The 18,507-nt window shown below is 41.2% G+C and overlaps 1 protein-coding gene across 13 annotated transcripts in view; it reads right to left on the bottom strand.

Moving 5' to 3' along the window:
• Positions 1 to 18,507, bottom strand: part of TMCC1 (transmembrane and coiled-coil domain family 1) — a 272,181-nt gene that overhangs the window by 18,341 nt on the left and 235,333 nt on the right. For all 13 annotated transcript variants that reach the window (XM_053599170.1, XM_053599166.1, XM_053599167.1 and 10 more), the window contains one exon: positions 7,627 to 8,561. In XM_053599170.1, coding sequence (XP_053455145.1) covers positions 7,627 to 8,561 — 935 coding nt within the window. The remainder of the gene's footprint in view (positions 1 to 7,626; positions 8,562 to 18,507) is intronic.

The following is an 18,507-nucleotide window of genomic DNA, read 5'->3' as shown; positions in this document are numbered from 1 at the left end:
GCCCAACTTTGATGAATTAATGGGGGTTAATTAATTTTTCCTCTCCAATTACTCTTTAGTGGCTAAACTGGGAAGAGCCTGCCTGTAAATTTCTTTTATAGAAGGTCTTACCTTTCATAAGAATATCTCCTAATTGGGATATTTTTCTCCTATAAATGAAGGGCTAATTTAATCCAACATCTTCAGTTTCTATTTCAAACATAGTGCCCAAATCTAACCTATATGTCCTCTGGAAACTCTCAGATCAATTTTCAGTTGACAGATCTAACACCTGGAGTAAAGGACTAAAATAGCTATCTCTGAACGTATTTCTATCTTATATCATGCTAGTCTAATCAAGTAAAATTACATTTAAGCAACCATTTTAGTTAGAATTTTAATAGCCTGGGCCTAACTGGGTCAGCTTAGTTACTAACAGCTCTGCTTGCATGTGATGACTGTTCATGGTGACTGCTTCTTTTTGTATTTTTGCTCTTATGACTCAATGTAATTTAAAATATCCCTGGGCTTTAATACAAATATTCTCAGAAGCCGATTTCCAAAGGAGAGTAATCCCCTTAAAATAGAAGCTTTCAAAATGGTATTAATGTTTATCAACACCAGGAGGGTTTTTAGCTTGTCCTACATGACACTGCTTTATATAGGGAGTAGCTGAGTAGGATTCCGGGCCAGATCCCCTAAGGGAAACACTACAAAAGGAACAGTAAAATTGTCAATAATATGTTCCTAGCTCTTTCTTATTTTCAATGCATTTTGCTACAGTTGAATATTTTCCTTCAGGAGCCCTTTAACATAGTTATACCCAATACTGGGTTAGAACTAGTTCTCAGTTTTTAGCTGCAAATATCTATGATTCTGTTTTACTGTGTGACCTGGTAAAAGTCCCATGCTAAGCTTCTGTGTTCTCATTTGTAAATGAGATTCAATTACACCTCTAAGGGGCTCAGTGCCCATAGCACAGTGGTTAGGGTGCTGGCCACATACACGGGGGCTGGTGAGTTCGAACCTGGCCCGGCCAGCTAAACAACAATGACAACTACAACAAAAACAAAAAAATAGGTGGGTGTTGTGGAGAGCGCCTGTAGTCTCAGCTACTTGGGAGGCTGAGGCAAGAGAACTGCTTAAGTCCAAGAGTTTGAGGTTGCTGTGAGCTGTGACACCAAAGCACTCTACCAAGGGTGACATAGTGAGACCCTGTCTCAAAAACTAAAAAAAAAAAAAATTAGACCTTTCAGGGTCCCTTCTCCCTTTGAAGTACTATGATCCCAGCTGCCACCTGGGATGAGGCAATGAGCTGGACAAGAATTTGAAATAAGCACAGATCCCCTGTTGCTAAAAGGAGTTTCTAAATCTGGTCTCCTATCTTCCTCAAGCATGTTTTTTTTTTTGGAGACAGAGTCTCATTTTGTCACCCTTGGTAGAGTGCTGTGGCACACAGCTTACAGCAACTTCAAACTCTTGGGCTCAAGCGATTCTCTTGCCTCAGCCTCCCAAGTAGCTGGGACTACAGGTGCCCACCACAATGCCTGCTCTTTTTAGAGACGAGGTCTTGCTCTGGCTCAGGCTGGTCTCAAACCTGCAAGCTCAGGCAATCCATCCACCTCGGCCTCCTGGAGTGCTAGATTACAGGTGTTAGTCCCCACACCCGGCCTCACATGTTGTCGTTCATATCTGAGAGTACAACACAAAGCTCACAGACTAAATCCCTAGTCTCTTGTCAGAGGTTGAGGTGGAGGCTCCACTACAATGGCTCTCTGGGTTAAGTGCATGTGGGTGCTAAAGAAATACTATGATGGTCATGGCACAATTATTATGACTGGGTGGGGAAGACACTTCACAGGGTTCAGACTACTTTTGATTATCCTTCAGTTAAGCAGAGGGTCTTAGGCAATGATCTTGACCTAGAGCTACTTACCAGGATTGACAGCATATTAAGCAGGTGACATTACTGAGAAGGGATTCTGAAAATGGTAAATAAGGCTTGGGGTGAGAGGGTTTCATTAAGTACAATAGTACAACCTATTACCTGTGTACTAGCTTGGGAAAACTTTTCAGAGCACATACACAGAATTTTACAAACTATGTTAAAAATAGTGGCTCAACTTTTAGTAAACCTACCCTTCGACTTGAGAAAGGCCTAATACCACTGCCAAAGCAGTTAATACTTCTTTTTTTTTTTTTTTTTTTTTATTTTTTTTTTTTTTTTACTTTTTTTTTTTTTTTGTAGAGACAGAGTCTCACCTTACCGCCTTCAGTAGAGTGCCATGATGTACACAGAACTCACAGCAACCTCTAGCTCTTGGGCTTCCGCGATTCTCCTGCCTCAGCCTCCCAAGCAGCTGGGATTACAGGCGCCCGCCACAACGCCCGGCTATTTTTTGGTTGCAGTTCAGCCGGGGCTGGGTTTGAACCCGCCACCCTCGGTATATGGGGCTGGCGCCTTACTCACTGAGCCACAGGCACCACCCAGCAGTTAATACTTCTTAGAGGTATACTTTCAAACCATATACATTTCAGGATTGAGCCTGAAAAAAACCTGTTCTGATATGAAATGAATGCTGATTTAGAAGTTAGATAAAATAGTTCAAATCCTGGCTTTACCACATATAGAGTGACCTTTGGTAAATTTTAAAACCCCACTGGGCCTTAATTTTGTCGTCTGTAAAATGGGAATAATACAATCCACCTGTATGTAGGGCTATTGTGAAGATTAGTGAATGTATGTAAAGCATCTAGCACTAAGCATATCATAAACAGTTCAGGAAATGCTGTTAAGGTAGTGGCCTTGTCATCACAATCATCGTCTTCATCAAATAACAAGCAGCAATGCTCCATGGACTCCCCCTTCTCAACTCAGATATTTGTAATATAAACTAAAGCACACATAAAAAATAGGCAGGGCATGGTAATCCTTTGGGAGGCTAAGGTGGGAGGATCACTTGAGGCCAGAAGTTTGAGACCACCTGAACAACATAGAAAGATTCCTGTCTCTACAAAAATAAAAACTTAGACCAGGCATGGTGGCTGATGCCTGTAATCCTAGCACCCTGGGAAGCTGAGGCGAGTGCATTGCTTGAGCTCAGGAGTTAGACCAGCTAGAGTAAGAGCAAGACCCTGTCTCCACCAAAAATAGGAAAAACTAGCTGGGCATTATGGCCGGTGCCTATAGTCTCAACCCAACTACACGGGAGGCTGAGACAAGAAGACTGCATGAGCTATGATGCCAGTGCACTCTACCTAGGGCAAAAGAGTAAGACTCTGTTTCAAAAAAAAAAAAAAAAGGCTCAGTGCCCATAGCACAGTGGTTATAGTGCCAGCCACATACACCAAGGCTGACAGGCTTGAACCCAGCCTGGGCCAACTAAACAATGACAATTGCAATAAAAAATAGCCAGGCATGGCTTGGTGCCTGTGGCTCAAGCGGCTAAGGAGCCAGCCACATATAGTTGGGCTGGGAGGCTCAAATCCAGCCCGGGCTGCCAAACAACAATGATGGCTGCAACCAAAAAACAGCCAGGTGTTGTGGTGGATGCCTGTAGTCTCAGCTACTTGGGAGGCGGAGGCATAAGAATCGCTTGAGCCCAAGAGTTGGAGGTTGCTGTGAGCTGTGATGCCATAGCACTCTACCCAGGGCGACAGCTAGAGGCGCTGTCTCAAAAAAAAAAAAAGAAAAAAAAATAGCTGGGTGTTGTGGCCAGCGCCTGTAGTCCTAGCTACTTGGTAGGCTAAGGCAAGAGAATCACTTAAGCCCAAGAGTTGGAGGTTGCTGTAAGCTGTGACACCACAGAACTCTATCGAGGGTGACATAGTGAGACTCTGTCTCAAAAAAAATAAATAAATAAATAAATAAATCAGTCAAGTGTGATGGCTCCTTCCCATAGTCCCAAGCTACATGGGAAGCTGAGGCAGACAGATCAATTTGGAGCTCAGGAGTTTGAAGTCGCAGTGAGCTGTTATGATGCCACTGCACTCTTAGGCCAGGAGAACAAAGTTAGACCATCTCTCTCAAACAAAAAAAAAAAAAAAAGGAAAGAAAGAAAGAAAAAAATGCATCTGGGGTAGCCATACATACATTAACTGGCTCTTGGTCACAGAACAGAAGAGCTCCTTGGAGAAGCCCATAGCCTCCTTTCTTCCCACGCAAAAAAGCAAGGCTTACACAGGATAGAAATAGAATTAGTAAAGAGATTGCTGCAGATAACTCACTAACAATGTGGAGGAGAGCTGGAAAGAAGAAAAAAGAAACCATAAAAAAGTAGACAAATGAACTAAAAAAAGAGGAGGACCATTTACTGCAGAGGCACAAAAGCTTACAGCCTCACTAACCTGAGAAAATCACTCTAAGCTAGAACACTACCATTCTAACCTATTTCCACCAAAATAGATTTCAGTGTACTTCATAAAAAAACATATGCAAGGGAGAACTCTCTAAACTGCTCTATACAGGGAATTGCTGGTTTAATAAAAATAGATGAGTCTAAGTGTTGTGACTTTTCCGATGTCTTTCTTTCATCAAAATCCTATTTTAAGAAAAAACAATTTAAAGCTTAAGTGGAAGACTAAACACGTTATATTATTTATGTCTTCCACTGCCCCTCCTCCTGGTTTTGGCTCTCTTTTCAAAAATTCAAAGTTTTCTTTATTTTTTCTTCAGTCTATAAAGCTAGTCATTTACCTACTATGAAGAACTCACAATGCAATGAAGAAATGCTCATTATTGGTACTACTTCTAAGTGGCTTGAACTTGATTCTTCTACTGAGGTGATAATAAAAAGCTAAAAGTTCTGTCCTGCCTCTGACTTATTTTAAATGGATACAAAGGGGGAGACCTGATTTTTCTCTTGATTTTCTCATACAGACCTACATCTGACCTGAAAATGTAACAAGCCCTGAGTTTTAAGCTCTAGAGGAATTAAAAAAGTGGAATGTAGTCATTAAAAATAAAGGAGTCGAAGCAGGTAGTGTTTTCTTCTTCTTTTTTTTTTTTTTTGAGTAACCAACTATGGAATGTACCAGTCTTCATGTTCAGAAAGGAGTTAAGAGCAGCTGCTACATTATCTAATGCCAATGCAGCACTATGGGACCAAGCATTGAGCTATGTGCATTACATAAATTATTTCACTTAAATATCATAATAATCTTTAAGGACTACTATTATTCCTATGTTAGAGATGGAGAAGCCAACACAAGTACAATTTGCCAGGTTTTCAAGGTAAGTGCTAGAACTGGAATTTGTACTTTGGAGTGAGGTTTATTAATATGGTGCCAAGGACCAGGTGCTTTATTTTTAAAGTTTATTTGAATATTTGTTAGATCTCTCACTGCGTTAGACATTGTCTTCTCAGTGTGTTAAAGAATATATCTTCATTTGACTAGTTAAAAGTCAGGAATAAAACACTGAAATAAAAATGAAGTAGTTTGCATAGTATTTGCTTTTACCATTTTTTTTTTTTTTGAGACACTGTCTTATTACTCTGTTGCTCAGGCTAGAGTGCATTATGGCATGGTCATAGGTCACCATAACCTTTAACTTTTGGGCTCAAGTGATCCTCCTGTCTCAGTCTCCCAAGTAGTCGGGATGTCAGATGTGTGCCATTACACTTAGCTAATTTAAAAATATTTTTTGTAGAGATAGGTCTTACTCTGTTGCCCAGGTTGACCTCGAGCTCCTGACCTCAAGAGGTCCTCTTGCCTCAGCCTCCCAAAGTGCTGGGATTACCATGGCCAATATTTGCTCTTTCAGTACTTTCTTTCTCTTGCACTCACTTCTTTTTCTTCTCTCTTAAAGTTCTAAGTTAGAATTGAAGAACAGAATAGTGAAGAAAAAAGGCAGGTTGAAATAATAATTTGCATTTTCACCATCTAAAAAGAGCTTGCTCCTGTAAACTCTTTTCAGTGCTAACTGAAACATATGAACTATTTATTTGAGGCCCTGAGATTATCTTATAAAAGCAAAGTTTTTAAAACATCAGTTTTTTATTGTTTTTTGTTTTTTTTGAGACAGAGTCTCAAGCTGTCGCCCTGGGTAGAGTGCTGTAGCGTCACAGCTCATAGCAACCTCCAACTCTTGGGCTTAAGCGATTCTCTTGCTTCAGCCTCCTATTAGCTGGGACTACAGGTGCCGCCACAACATCTGGCTATTTTTTGGTTGTAGTTGTCATTGTTGTTTGGTGGGACTGGGCTGGATTCGAACCCACCATTCGATATTCCGGTGTTATGTGGCTGGCATCCTAGCTGCTTGAGCTATAGGTGCTGAGCCCATCACTGTTATTTTTTTTTTTTTTGGTTATAGTTTGGCCAGGGCTGGGTTCAAACCTGCCACCCTTGGTATATGGGGCCGGCAACCTACTCACTGAGCCACAGGTGCTGCCAGTTAAAAAAAAAAAGAGAGAGTTTTTTTGGTGGTGCTGGGTTTGAACCTGCTACCTCCAGCATATGGGGCTAGCGCCCTACTCCTTTGAGCCACAGGCGCCTCCCATCACTGTTATTTTTAAGAGGTGAAAGGGATTCTGTCAACTCCTGATATTATGTAAGTACTGAGAATTTCCTTTAATTAGTAACTGAGACAGGAACAGAAACAAGGTCCTTTAAGGCCTAACTTATCTGTGGCTCCCCTAAGACTGGTTTTCAAATTGTTATCATGAGGTGGTCTATCTCTGGCTGACATTAGATCAAATGAATCTAAATGAGTACTCCATGGGGCATATTATTTCTCTCTGCACGTGAAGGAAACAAGGGGAAAGGACACACATTTGAAGAACAGTTAAGAGTGGTCTAATTATATATAGTATAATAGGAAACATACAAAAAGAGATCAGCTTCTACCTTTAGCATAGATTATGACTCAAAGCATTAGCCCTTTGAGAATTCTCTTACTACTGTAGAACCATTTTGTGTTTAAGTTCACTCCCATTTAAACATTTGCCAATTCATAACAAAGGTAATAGACATTCTTATCTAGATTTATTTCTAGTAATCTTTCTACACTAATTGCTCACATAAGTGTTTAAGGCCAGATATCTATAGGGTTCATTATATTCTTACTGGGCTCTATCTTTGACTTCTACAGAGTTCTGGGAATTATACATCTTTTGAATTCCATGTAGTATAGTTATGGGCTGCAATGCTTGCGCAGTTTTTTGATTATACGTCAATTAGATGAAATGCCTTAGAAATCTTGGACTTTATTTCTTTTTCTTTTTTTTTTTCTTAAGACTCTCATGACACATTATGGCTTCATTTTAAAGTCCTACACTAGAAGGAAGACTGGAGAGTTACAGTAATGCTTCATCACGACTAAAGTGCTTCATCAGGGCATGATCTTGGAACTAACGATTTAACCACGATGTGCCTTTATTTTGCTATGAAACAGGAACTCACATAGGTGTCATATGACGTATCTAAAGTGCTCTGGACACTGTGGAGAAAGGCAAAGACTCTTTTTTTTTTTTTTTTTGCAGTTTTTGGCCAGGGTCAGGCTTGAACCCTCCACACCCGGTATATGGGCACCCTGCTCCTTAAGCCACAGGTGCTGCCCAGCAAAGTACTTTTTAAAGCTACTTCCCCATATCCAAAAGGAGGGAACCCTAAACAAACAATGTGGGATTTTAATTCCACATAGCTTACCTATATCGCTCCTCCTGTAACGTCTGCATTATTAAGGAATAGTCCCTCTGGTAATGTTCCTTGAGGGTCTCAAAGGATTCCTCTAGTCTGGCCTGGGTTTCTCGGATCTCCTGGATCTCGTGTAGTAGTGCATCAAATCCTGAGCTCTGCATGTCCAGGGTGTTTGTTCGGGAGCTGGATGCTCCTACAGCAATGCCTCCAGTGGTGCTGTTGGCTCCCACTGAGCCTGAAGTGGCACTAGAACAATCCTCCTCACTACCATATTTTGGGCTTGACTGAAAGTTTGAAATCACCCCTAAAGCCTTGCCCCCATCATCCACTTGCCCTTCCTCTAATGAGTCCTTTAGGTTAGGGATGTTGTCTGCACTGCCAAATTTGTTCCGAATCAGCGAGGCAATCTCTCTGGGCTTTGAGACCACGGCCCCTGCTGCTGAATGAGTGGCCTGGGAGAAGCTGGAAAATCCACCTTTGACACTATCCACCACACCTTCGCTGAAGCCAGTCACTTTTGCTCCCACATCCTTTAGACCCTGGTGCATGTCCCTGAAGACATCCTTTGGCTGCCGGGGGATCCCATTCTGCTCTACCTCTCGGAGCTTCCTGTGGTAGTGCTCAAGCTTCTTTTGCAGTTGTAGGATGGTTTGGGCAGATTTCTGGTTCTTCTTCTCAAAGACCTGCTTGATACGGGCGGCCTGCTGCTTGTCTGCACTGTTGGCAAGCTTCAAGTACTCAGCAACATTATCATCCCGTGCTGTTTGTGCAATCTTGATCTGTTCTGTAAGCTTCAGGATCTTCTGCTGCAGGTGAGCGATGGCAGCCTTTGTACGCTGGGGGTCTGGTGTACCATCCACAGTGTCTGTGTGGATGCTGCCATCAGTACTGGAGGCCACTGCACTGGAAGTATGGGCAAGGCTGCTCACTTCCAACCGCTCGATCTAGCATAAAAGCAAGAGGTAGATATTAGAAAAAGCCCAAGAGAACTACCTCTCTGGAACCAATGTACTAAAAATTTACCTACTCTTAACTCTCAACACAGCTGACTTGCAATTCCTCCTGTCCTGTATAAGCTGGGTCTCCCTCTTGGATTCTATCTTCACACAAATATACTATACTTTAACAAAACAGATACATAGCATATGAAAAAAGATTTGTACATATTTAAACTGGGGTATCCTTCTTTCCTTGTGAATTTATCATTGTATTTCTTTAAATTCTTTTTTTTTTTTTTTTTTGAGAGACAGAGTCTCATTTTCAGTAGAGTGCTATGGCATCACACAGCTCACAGCAACCTCCAACTCCTGGGCTTAGGCGATCTCTTGCCTCAGCCTCCTGAGTAGCTGGGACCACAGGCTATTTTTTGTTGCAGTTTGGCTGGGACCGGGTTTGAACCTGTTGCCCTCGGTATATGGGGCTGGTGCCCTTCTCACTGAGCCACAGGCACTGCACCATTGTATTTCTTTAAATAACAAAACTCCCTAGTGGGTTTAAAGCATTAATTAAATTTTTTTTTTTTTGAGACAGAGTCTTACTGTGTTGCCCTCGGCAGAATGCTGTGGTGTCACAGATCACATCAACTTCAAACTCTTGGGCTTAAATGATTCTCTTGCCTCAGCCTCCTAAGTACTTGGCACCACAGGTGCCTGCCATAACACCCAATTATTTTTAGGGAGGAGGTCCCTCTTTGGCTCAGACTGCCTCGGCCTTCCAGAGTGCTAGGATTATAGGTGTGAACTACTCTGTCCGGCCACTCTCTCTCTCTCTCTCTTTTTTTTTTTTAAAGGCAGGTTTTCACACAGTTGCCTAGGCTAGAGTGTAGTGGTGTCACCATAGGTGTGAGTCACCATACTTGGCCTTAATTCACACTCTGTACATGTACTTTGTTCAGAGGCACATCTATGTAAAAGAAGGTGCATTTGCATTTCAATTTAATTATATGAAAACCATTTTGGGGCCAGGCATGGTGGTTCATATCTATAATCCTAGCACTCAAGGAGGCTGAGGCAAGTAAGGAGAATTACTTCAGGTCAGGAGTTCAAGACCAGCCTGAGCAGAAGTGAGACCCTCGTTTCTACTAAAAATAGAAAAAATTTCCAGTTGTAGCAGTGAGTCCCTGTTGTCCCGGTTACTCAGAAGGATGAGGCAGGAGGATCACTCGAGCCCAGGAGTTTGAGGTTACAGTGATGACACTACTGCACTCTAGCCAGGGTGACAGAGCAAGACTCTGTTTCCCAAAACACACATATACACACACACTCTCCACCCCCAAACCACTTTGGTATTCAAATATCACTATAATTCTGATACAAATGTTAGCAAGAATAGGTTTGTTATTAATTAAATATGAAAATCCAATTTTTATCATGTCTCTTTATCTATGTCAAGGGTGATGGGATCATTCACCAGATTCTAAGAAGGACATTTAATTGCTAGCCGGACACTGGCGGAGGTAGGTAGGAAGGTACTGATTAAAAGTGGCAAGGGTGAATGTTACCAAATCACAGGTAACTGTGACAACCTTGAGCAAGATAATGTGAACACTCAGGGACAGGGACAGTAAGAGCTAAGTAATTACACAAATCAAGGGCCAAGGCCAGGTCTTCTGAAGCTCCAATTTTGTGAGTTTTATCCAGTAAAGGTTTTTGTTAGGCAAAAGACTCCAAAGTACATACACTATTATTCTTTCACCTGGGTGAAAACCGTGCAAAGGAATTAAAGAAAAAGACAAGCTGCTCAGACTTGAACACTTAAAGTTCACACTTCAAAGCAATTAGCCAAAGCTGGGGAGAAGTAAGCTGTCCCAAATTCAAGAGAAAAAAAAAATCCTTCAAGAGGCTGCCCTTAGGTGTGGCCTTTGGTAGTAAATGACCAAGGAAAAAGGTTTTAGACACCACTCTCTGTGAGCAGTAACATAAATGAACAATAAAAGAACCATCCTAGCATAATAAAAATTCCCAGTATGGTTTCAAATTACAAATTTATGGCAGGGTGCAGTGGATCATGTCTGTAATCCTAGCACTCTAGGAGGCCAAGGCAAGTGGATGGCCTGAGCTCAGGAATTCGAGACCAGCCTGAGCAAAGTGAGACCCCATCTCTACTAAAAATAGATAAACTAGGGCGGTGCCTGTGGCTCAAAAGAGTAGGGCACCAGCCCCATATACTGGAGGTGGTGGGTTCAAATCCAGCCCTGGCCAAAAATTGAGGGAAAAAAATATATTAATTAAAAAAAGATAAACTAGCTGGGTGTTGTGGTGGGCACCTAGTAGCTCCAGCTACTCGGGAGGCTGAGGCATGAGAATCACTGGAGCCTAGGAGTTTGAGAGTGCTGTGAGCTATGATGCCAGAGCACTCTAGGCAAGGTGACAGAGTAAGACTATGTTTCAAAAAAACAAAACAAAACAGGAGAGCACCCATGGCTCAAAGAGTAGGGCGCTGGCCCCATATACCGGGAGTGGCAGGTTCATGCCCAGCCCTGGCCAAAAAACTGCAAAACAAAACAAAAGAACAAACTCAAATTACAAATTTACCATCCTGGAGATTAAGAACATACCTTTTTTCTTATTTCCCACCCTTAATTTGTATTTGGTGGCAATTTGCTAGTAAGATTTGTATATAGATTACCTCCCCCCATATTTTCATGGTAATATACCAAATCTGAAGTAGTCATGAAATAAATGCCAATGATTAATTTGCCATCCTCTATCTTTTTTTGATCTCAAATGTACTGCCTGTTTGTTATCTGAGCAAGAATTATGCTGATCTCTAAGACAGAAAATACAATTAGTTCAATACTGGATTTAATATCCAAAAGAACCTCTGTAGGTGAGCACCCAAAGTATTGTAATAAACTAGTCGGCATACCATAAGAAATTAGGCTTATGGTACTGATACATACATGTGGTACATGTCCAATTTATAAAAATTAGGTCAACTTAAGGAGGCCGTTAAGGTAGCAAAGATGGTCAACTATGGAAGTTCTATTGCATTACTATTGATGTGAATAAAAACAATATTCTTTTCTTTCTGGACAGATGAGAAATATTGTGCATTTAAATAAAATCGAAAGATAATTTAATATTGAAATTACTGACATGTTTTACTAGTCAATAAAAAAGAATAGGGCGGCACCTGTGTCTCAAAGGAGTAGGGTGCCAGCCCCATATGCCGGGGGTGGCAGGTTCAAACCCAGCCCTGGCCAAAAAAACTGCAAAAAAAAAAGAGATAGACAATAAAAAAGAATATCCATAAAAAATAAAATTACATTAAAAAAATAAAAATAGGGTGGAAACTGTGGCTCAGTGAGTAGGGCGCCGGCCCCATATACCAAGGGTGGCAGGTTCAAACCCAGCCCTGGCCAAACTGCAACAAAAAAATAGCCGGGCGTTGTGGCGGGCACCTGTAGTCCCAGCTGCTCGGGAGGCTGAGGCAAGAGAATCGCGTAAGCCCAAGAGTTAGAGGTTGCTGTGAGCCGTGTGACGTCACGGCACTCTACCCAAGGGCGGTACAGTGAGACTCTGTCTCTACAAAAAAAAAAAATAAATAAATAAAATAAATAAATAAAATTACATTTAAAAAAAAAGAATATCCAGAATAGTTAGGGACTAGCACAGTAACTGTTTTGTGTCACTTTTCACTTTTTCTTTCTGCCCAATTCATTTTTCAGGCTCAAGCTAACAGGCAGAGGAATAGCCATAAGCAGCAGAAGGCAAGAGGAGCCAAAACTCCAGATAACCAAGTTGCCAAGAGTTGTGACAACAGCTGCTAGAAACCCACTTTCTTTGGTGCCCAAAGTCTTCTAGTTTGTACAAGGTTCTCACTGATTTGCTTTCTGAATGGGATTTCAGACCCGAAAACTACAATGTATTACATGACCTGGATCTACTATTTATGTTTAATAATTAAGCATAAGATCTATCACAGTATAAAGAAAAGCAAATATGATGAAGACTCCTAGACCCAAGGCTCCAAGTGCATTCATACTTGAAGTATACATATGAAAATTAAGGTTAACTATTAACCTGAAATGATCAGAATTGATCATACTGGTGAAAATTTGGCTCAGGAACTAGAATCAAGGTTGGATTATGTTCCAAAAATTAGGGGAATAACCCCATAATAAACCTTTAACATGTAGTCAAGTACCACATAATGATGTTTCAGTCAATGATGGACTGCATATATGACAATGGTTCCAAAAGATTATAATACTGTTATTTTAATTTCTAAACATAGAAACACAAATACCTACCATTGTGTTACAACTGCCTACAGTATTCAATTCAGTAGTGTGCTGTATAGGTCTGTGGCCTAGGAACAACAGGGTATGTACCACAGAACCCAGGTTTGTGTAAGTGCACTCTATGTGTTCACACAAGGACAGAATTGCCAAATAACATATTTCTCGGAACATATCCCTAGCACCAATCATCACATGGCTGTAATTATTTGTAAATGACCACATTTGAGATGTGATTTTTAATATTTGATCTTAGTCAAAAGGCCAAGAAAGGGGCTAGACACAGAGGCTCACGCCTGTAATCCCTGCACTTGGGAGGCTGAGGCAGGTGGATTGCAGCTCACAGGTTTGAGACCAGCCTGAGCCAGAATGAGACCTTGTCTCTAAAAATAGCCAGGTATTGTGGCGGGCACCTGTAGTCCCAGCTACTTGGGAGGCTGAGGCAAGAGAATCACTTAAGCACAGGAGTTTGAGATGGCTGTGAGCTGTGATGTTATGGCAATCTACCAAGGGCGACATGATTTTTTTTTTCTCCCTACATGGGAACTGAAGAAATAAACCAGACTGATTTCTGTCCCACCTTGGCTGTCTGGAGCCACAGTATGTTCTCCCGTGTGTGGTTTCCACTCAGAATCATTAACATTGCATGAGTACAGCTAAGAGAATCCAAGGTTTCAGCCTCTAAAGAAAACTAGCACAGCTTTGTTAGGCAGGTAGTTTAACACCTGAAACCCTGAATCACTATGAATCACTAGGTTACTTAGTAACTCCTTCCAATTCTTGCAGGCACTATTCTTAAAAAGGAAGGAGAAACTGGGAAATGAGGGGAGGGAAGAGGAAAAGAGGAGAATTGAGAGACAGGGAGGAAGAAGAAGAAAGGAGAAGAGTGGGTGGGAACAAGAGAGGAGGAGGAAAGAAAAAGATATACTGAACTACAGAATAACTGGGGAGGGGAGGTGAACATGCTTGGTATTTTTCTGAACCATGAACAAAGTCCTTAAAGGGGAAGTCCATCTTTAGGCAAAAACACTTAGCTATGAGTTATGAACAGACCAACTGAAAAGCAGTTCTCTTTTTAAGTAGCCTTTGCTGGTATATTAGGCTGTCTACATGTAGCATAAACTTAGGTATCTAACACATCCAGATAGACAAATTCCAAATGTAAAAGGTAAAATTTCAAAACATTTCAAAGGCAGCATTGGAAAACAGGATAGGATATTCTTAATCATACACGAAAAGGCACAAATCCCAAAAAAAGATTACTAAATCTGACTCCATTTAGTGTAGCAGTGAAGCATGGATTTTGGCATAAACTGCTTGGGTTCAAATCAGGCTTTGCTACTAAGCCCTATGACTCTGGGCAAGTTACTTAAACTCTGTTGATTTTGTCAACTGTAAAATGGAAATACACAATGTTTGCTTTAGAAGATTACTGTGAGGATGAAACTGTTAAGTAGTAGGAAGGGAGGGTATCTAGGAATTACAGGAATTCAACCACCTTGACAAATCAATCTATTCTGCAACCTTTTGTTTAGAGGACTTCGGCTAAAACTAGCCCCTGCCAGACCCTAGGAGTTTATAAATAAACTCAAGTGAACTTTCCTCCTTACCATGCTGAAGTCTATCTACACACCAGGAAGACCTACAACTTCATTACCATAACATGGGCCTGTGTTCTAGGACAAGAACTAACCATACACATCCAATGGGAATCCCTTCTTCTTTTTTTTGTAGAGACAGAGTCTCACTTTATGGCCCTCGGTAGAGTGCCGTGGCCTCACACAGCTCACAGCAACCTCCAACTCCTGGGCTTAAGCGATTCTCTTACCTCAGCCTCCCGAGTAGCTGGGACTACAGGCGCCCGCCACAACGCCCGGCTATTTTTTGGTTGCAGTTTGGCCAGGGCCGGGTTTGAACCCGCCACCCTCGGTATATGGGGCTGGCGCCCTACCGACTGAGCCATAGGCGCCGCCCGGGGAATCCCTTCTTTACAAGTGATGACACACCTTTTTCTGTCTCTACAGCCCCATAAAATCCCCATCTTACTTTTCCTCGGGAAAATATTCTCAGGGATTTCCTTACCTGCTCTAAGTAATTAATCCTATTGATCAAGATCTGTGCTCTCCTAGAAAGTCACTTTTTACTTACCACGTGAACAAACCCCAATCTTTTGGGTAACAAAATGAGTTAAGTGCTTGGCAAAAGAAAGCTATTAGTACTGGCTATTATTTTTGTGCCATGTACAAAATGTGGTTCTTTTAAAAAATTTAAATACTAAAAGATTCCACAATATATTACCTTCCAGTTTCACATTTCAGGTACAAACAAAGGATAACACAGAGTTTGAGTCAAAGGAATAATCTAAATCCACATTATAGGCGATGTAATACAGTCACCTTTCTAGCCTTCCCAACCTAACCACAACCCCATAAAAAGTATACTGCTTTCCTTAATTTACAAATGAATTGACTGCTTCCTATCACCAGTCACCCCAAGGCAGGATGAGCACCACTGCAGCAATGCCACTTCCTCTAGACCGGCTCTGCTGACCATGTTCTGAGGGGCTTTCACATTCTCCTGTGAAAAGCTATAATGTCAGTCCTGCCCAGTTATGGATGAAGTTAGAATTAATTTGTAATTCATTTGTGTAAAAAAGGACAAAAATTGGTCAGTCACATAAACGTATTTTGAGTACTTATTATAAGTAAGAAAATGTGCTAGAAAGTTAGAAATATGGTCAGAAGCCATAATTGTGATCTAACTGCTGCTGTAACACACTATATACAACTTTGTCTCTTACAATTAAGAATTCATTTGCCAGACTTAATTATCAATTAACTGAGCTAACTTAACTGATCAGAAAAACCAAGAGAAAATTTAAACAGTGACACTACAAAACACTGATTAATCAGGGGTAGAGTGGAGCCATTTAGTGCAGAGTATTGATTTAGCTTTTAACTGATTATGATTTTTCACTTGCATATATATATTTTTTGTTTTGCTTTGTTTGAGACAGTCTTATTTTGTTGCCCTTGGTAGAGTGCCGTGGCTTCATAGCTCACAGCAACCTCAAACTCTTGGGCACAAGCGATTCTCTTGCCCCAGCCTCCTGAGCAGCTGGGACTACAGCGTCCGCCACAATGCCTGGCTATTTTTAGAGATGAGGTCTCTGGCTCAGGCTGGTCCCAAACCTGTGAACTCGGGCAATCCACCTGCCTTGGCCTCTCAAGTGCTAGGATTACAGGCTGAGCCTCTGCTCTTGGCCCGATTTGCAAATATATTAAAGTAGATGAAAGTGTTAGAACACAACAGCACACAGCTCTGAGAATAATCCCATGTAAAGGCAATATGGTAGAAAGAGCCCTGGTAAGAGTAAAAAGCCCCAAGTTCAAACCTGCCTTTACTTCCCTACTAGCTACGTGTCTTTGGGCTGCTGTACTTGTTCTCTTTGAGCCTAAGTTTTCTCATCTCTACAATGGGGTTACTGTCAATGAAAACCCTGCCCTGTTTGGTTACTGCGATAAAATCTTCTTCATAAAGTATTTCATAGAGTATTGGCTCTCTTTCAGTAAATCTCATATTCTGTACACTAAATAATCCACTTCTAAGAAAATGAAAGCATTTTAAGGTAAAAGAAGGGAGTGGAGAAGTCCTTATAATTAATTGGAAGAACAGATGCTTGATTATTTTGTTTGAAACTGGTTCTTTTCCAAGGCCAATTTCATAGAATAGATTGTGCAGTAGCTTGTGTAAACTACTGGTGGGGTACTGAGTATGCATGTGATGAAGATAAGATGGAGTAAATCAGGTAAGGCCAACATGACATAGCTGGTCTGGTCGGTTTAGAATTTAAATGACCTTTACCTCATGTCTCCCATTCTTATTGTTTTGTAATTTAGCTCCCACCCCAAAGATGCCTATTTTGAGTAGTGTAAGAGGCTTATTTAGGAGATTAACACTTGTTTTTTTGAGATAGAGTCTCATTATGTCGCCCTTGGTAGAGTGCCATGGTGTCGCAGTTCACAGCAACTTCAAACTCTTAGGCTTAAGCGATTCTCTTGCCTCAGCCTCCTTAGTAGCTGGGACTACAGGTGCCCACCACAACGCCCAGCTAATTTGTTTTTGGTTATAGTTGTCATTGATTGGCAGGCCTGAGCTGAATTCGAACCCGCCAGCTCTGGTGTATGTGGCTGGCACCCTAGCCACTGAACTACAGGTGCGGAGCCTAGGAGATTAACTTTTGAATTGGAATGCTGTTTTGGGTCATGTGTCATGCTGATTATTGTTTAAGATTAACATGGTTTTTACTCTGAACTTTAGTATAAAACTGTAATTTTGGAAATGGAAGAACAGATAGTCTTAGGCTACTGAATCGCTGGCCTTATGACAAAGTTTGATGGACCTATCCCGGTCTCCATATAGGCTGATATTAACAAGTGACGGACCCTCTTCAAATGGTAACAGTACTTGCAGAACAAGTTCCACTGTTCTTCTAAAAAATATATATATTTTATTATTATTATTTTTGGGATGGGGTGTCTTGCTCTTTCGCCCAGACTATATACTACTTTGTCTATACAGTGGCATGATCACAGCGCATTATACCCTTGAATTCCTGGGTTCAAGTGATCCTCCTGCCTCAGCCTCCTGACTAGTTGACTATAGGCACATGCCATAACACCTTGGCTAATTTTTCTATTTTTAGTGAAGAAGGGGTCTTGCTCCTGCTCAGGCTGATCTCAAACCCTTGAGCTCAAAGGATCCTCCAACCTTGGCCTTCCAGAGTGCTAGGATTACAGATGTAAACCACTGTGCATGGCCATGATGTTTTAAGACCAGAAGTGGAGTCTGTAGTTAATTCAAAAAGGAGACGGGGAGTAGGATAGAATATTTGATTTTGGAAAGATTTTGCCTCTAACATTCAATTTACAAATTGTAATCCCTAGAAATTCATAATCTTAGACCTAAGAACTACACAGGAATCTATCATTTAATTAACAATAAACATAAAGATGCTCTTGTTGGCCTTAACAAGCTTTTCCTTTTCTGCCAATCATATTGCCCTGAGGGAATAAAACAAAGAGGAGAAAGTGCTGCATTAGGAGTCAGATGGCTCTGGTATGAATTTTATTATCATCTCCCTGATGTTTGCTGTTGCCAACAACTCCCTCATACCTCATTCCTACCAAAAAGAAAACAAATAAACCAACCTTCATAGTCTAGTAACACTTGTACAGAAAGCATATCTTATTCCTGAGAATTGTGTTCATTCTTCTCCCCTGTTTTGCGGTAGAACTAGCATGGCTGACCCCAGCCACTACAAGTACAACTCTGTCAACAGCTCTCTCACGTGTTAATGTTAATGCTGACTGACTCCTAGCTGGCTATTTTGCTGCTTGCTAGTTTCCTACATCAGTGGCCCTGCGATGTGGAATGGGGAGGTGTTCTCAAAGAGAGAACAGTTAAGGTGTTCTCAAAAAGAGAACAGTTAACAGAAAATAAAAGCCAATGAAGTTCAACTAGCCCACAGCCAATAAGCCTTTTTCTCTCAACAGTCTATATTTCTCTTTTGAGTTAAAATCAAGATTCAGCTTATAGTCCAAAAAAGAGGCCTAAAAAGTTGTCACAAATATTTTCTCTCACTTGAT

Source organism: Nycticebus coucang, chromosome 8 (assembly GCF_027406575.1).
Source record: "Nycticebus coucang isolate mNycCou1 chromosome 8, mNycCou1.pri, whole genome shotgun sequence".
NCBI lineage: Eukaryota > Metazoa > Chordata > Mammalia > Primates > Lorisidae > Nycticebus > Nycticebus coucang.
The sequence above is the reverse complement of the archived record's forward strand: the minus strand, read 5'-3'. Positions and strand labels throughout refer to the sequence as shown.